At 32.4% G+C, this 3,711-nt stretch overlaps 1 protein-coding gene across 1 annotated transcript; it reads left to right on the top strand.

The window, feature by feature from the left end:
• The first annotated feature begins 1,326 nt into the window (after positions 1-1,326).
• Positions 1,327-2,484, top strand: LOC132716933 (E3 ubiquitin-protein ligase TRIM39-like). The gene has a single exon (XM_060700276.1). It carries the CDS (start codon positions 1,327-1,329, stop codon positions 2,482-2,484), a length of 1,158 nt encoding a protein of 385 aa, XP_060556259.1.
• Positions 2,485-3,711: the final 1,227 nt, after the last annotated feature.

Consider the following 3,711-nt stretch of genomic DNA (forward strand, 5'->3'; position numbering starts at 1 on the left):
AGTGGGGGTAATCTTAGCTGTAGATATAGTGACAGTGATAGTTGTAGCAGTGTTACTTCTAGAAATGTTAGCTGTAGATATTCTCACAATAACAGTACTAGTAAAAGAACGAGGTTATGGTAGCGGTGTTGAAACTATAGCATTGATGAGGTGAATGAAACAGTGAGCATTGCCTATATCCTACTGCAATCAAAATCAAAAGTTTTATTTGCTGATCATTGCTGATCATTATCAATCGTTTGCTATAAAAAAATAGTTGCGGAAAGTGCAAAATATGTTTATTCATACACATATTGTGCAACCATATCACGCATATAATTTTTCAAAAAAAAAAAATAAATAAAAAAGAAAAATAAATAACAGTTCAATTTCATACTGTGTTTTATTTTTCTTCATGAAATGGATATTTGACCTGTTTATAGATTGTCAGTTGATTGAAACTGGTACTTAGCCAGACAGATTCCACGATTCATACGACGCAAATATTGCTACTGGCTTAATACGATATACATATTTAAAACGCATTAACAAACTTTCATTGTATACGCTTAAAATTAAAGGAAAACTAAAGAGGAATTATAAGCGTCTAAACATAGTGGTGCGACGGGCAGTGTCCGGTGCCAAGAACAAACAATGTCTGTTTCTTTCAGTAAATTGAAGAAAAAAAACATGTTTAAAACACTACTTCCCCTTCAATGCAGTCATTTTTAAATTTGTTTTATGATTGTTTACTTCTATATAAATATAAACATTTTCTCTGGTATTAACAAATCAAAAATTGGCAAAGTAATGTTGCAAGTCACAAAATAACAAATGATCTTTCAGAATTAAACTATTATTTAGCATACTTAATGCTCATTATATTAGATGGACTGAAGTATTTCCGGTTTCCTAAAACTTCATTTATTTGGGAAATATACATGTACTACTTTTTTATGTACCCGGTCATATTGTTTTGTAGTAAATTACAAACTTGAAAAGCAACGCTTATTTGACTTTGGCTTTAAATCGTGAAAAAGTAAAAATTGAATAACTTGCACAATCCATACTATCACAATGGTAAGATCCAATAATGTAAACTGCACTCATGGAAAATTTACTTCCGCGTTCCAAGTTGATCTATTGTCTGTAGACATTCGACAGATAACGTTTGGATCGGAACAATATATTACGGCCAACATGAACATTTTATTTAGTTAATCAGTTTAAAACCCTGACTTGTTTCATTGAAATATCTAAGTTTGTGAAATCGCTGAATTTAAATATATGTACATGTACATTTATATATGTAATATCTAAAAAGGGACAATATAATCGTAACACAAAATGGCGGATAGTGGAAGTAAAAAAGGAGATGATGATGAAGTTCCTGGTCGTGTGAAGGAAAACTTGTGTCAACCATGTTTAAGTAAGGATAAGCAAACTGTAGCTGACAAGTTTTGTTCAACTTGTAATGAATTCCAATGCAATGATTGTTCAAATGTACACAACGTGCTCGCCATCTTGAAAAATCATAAATTGGTGAGCGTGAAAGAAGCTGATGTTGCACGTTTTTCGTTTAAAATGAAGGCCTTAGATCTATGTGATCAACATCAACATTCTTTTGAATTTTTCTGTGAAGATGAAAAGAAGCTCTGCTGTAGTAAATGTGCTATTGTTAATCACAGAAAATGTCACAGCGTTGTAGAAATTGAGAAGATTACCGGAAAAATAACCTCGTCAATTTCTATCTTTGGGGACAAATTGAAGGAAGCTAAGGAAGCTGCTGAGATCGTTGCGAGACATATTCGCTCTTCACAAGATCAACTTGCTCAAGATATAAAAGAAATACAAGTAAAGATAAGACGAATGCGAGACGAAGTAATGGAAATGTTTGCCGATCTAGAAGATTCCTTTAACAAAAGAGCTGAAACTCTGCAGAAAGAAACATTACAAAATCTGACAATGAAGCAAACACAAAATGAGAAACATTTGGCTGATGTAACATCGTGCTTAGAGACGATTGAAAATATTTTAAAAAATGGAACTTCAGTACAGAAATATGTAGCAGAACATAAACTGGAGAGTGAAGTCAATGCTCTCTGCAAAAACATCAAGGAGGAATGTCAGAACTTAGAGAAGGTGAACATTTCTTTTCAATTTGACGAAACATTAAAACTGCCACCTTTCCCAATTACTGAATATGTTCCAGGACAATTACAATTAAAGTCAAATTGCCAGGAAGATTGTGTTGACATGACGAGGAAGTTAACACCAGTTTCTTCTGTTGATTTGGAAAAGACGGGAGATGATATCGAAAACCCGTTCTATACAGGCATAGATTTTCTACCTGATGGTAGACTGGTGGCTGTTGATAACAAAAACAAGAAATGTTTATTGTACAATGAGCAGCTGGAGAAAGTAGGATCATATCAGCTTCCTTACAAACTATTATCTGTTGTTGTAGTATCTGAGGAGGAAGTAGCGATAACAAAATGGTATTGATTATTATATAGTATTTCTACATGTTAGTAAATTTAATGAAATAACTGCAAGAAGGACATGTAAAGTGAAAACGAAATATTACTCAATATGTTTGAAAGATGATAGACAGTTTGTAGTAGGGACTTATGATGAACCTAAACCTGTTCGTATTGTATCATTGACAGGAGAGGAGCATGATTTTAGTGTTAACTTTCCAAACAAGATATATCCTCTAAAAACTAGCGCTAGTACTTACATAAAGAGCAGCGACAAAGTTGTGATTACAGATAGATACGAGCACACTGTCAACATATATGATATCAAGACAAACACGAAAGTCTTAGTCAAGGATGATCAGATACAGGGACCACGTGGTGCAGCAGTTGGTCCTTCTGATACTATCCTAGTGTGTTGTCGTAAAACAGACACCATAGTACAGATATTTCAAACAGGTCAAATGTTAACATCGTACAAGATAGATATGAAAAATCCGTTTAAAGTATGTGTCTCACGTGCCTGATCATTTATTGTCGTTACAAATAACTGTCCTGGACATATGAAAATGCAGAAATTCAAAATATGAATATAACAGCGCCATCTTCAGTTTTACATAGAAGATTTACACACCGATTCAAACATTTTAAAGAATGAAACCAGAATTTATCAGTGACATATGATGGATGGATCATGGAATTATAGTTATGTTCTAGCACGAATGCAGTTGATCTTATTAAAAACATTCAAATAGATAACAAAATGCTGAGAAAAAGTGTTCTAATCAAAAGTAGTCGATGTATGTTTTAACAGACAGATTTAACATCACTAACACCTGGAGTAAATAATTAAATATTAATAATTTGAATCAATGATTTCAATTGAGATATTTATTTCATTTTAGGCATTTCAATTAATCAATTAATCATGAGTTATGTTTCGAAGGATCACCTTTTCTCTAAGTTTTTATTTAGCACGGCTTATATGTAAAGTAGTTCTATTCTGTAACATAGTTATCTTATTTTTTTATCATCAATAATGTTGACTTTATAATTATACATTTGTTTGTTATCATCAATTTCCCGATGTTTTTTTTCTTAAACAATTTGTGATAAAATGTCACTACGTTCTTTTAATACCTTTAACCATCATATACTGCCTTACCTGAAAGTGATTAGCCTTTGGCACCAGTATACATCCAGCCAGCATGTATATTCAAGCAGTCTGACCAGTTTTTATTTCTTTTCTAATATT

Source organism: Ruditapes philippinarum, unplaced genomic scaffold, assembly GCF_026571515.1.
Source record: "Ruditapes philippinarum isolate M1 unplaced genomic scaffold, ASM2657151v2 ctg6010_1_1_1_1, whole genome shotgun sequence".
Classification (NCBI taxonomy): Eukaryota; Metazoa; Mollusca; class Bivalvia; order Venerida; family Veneridae; genus Ruditapes; species Ruditapes philippinarum.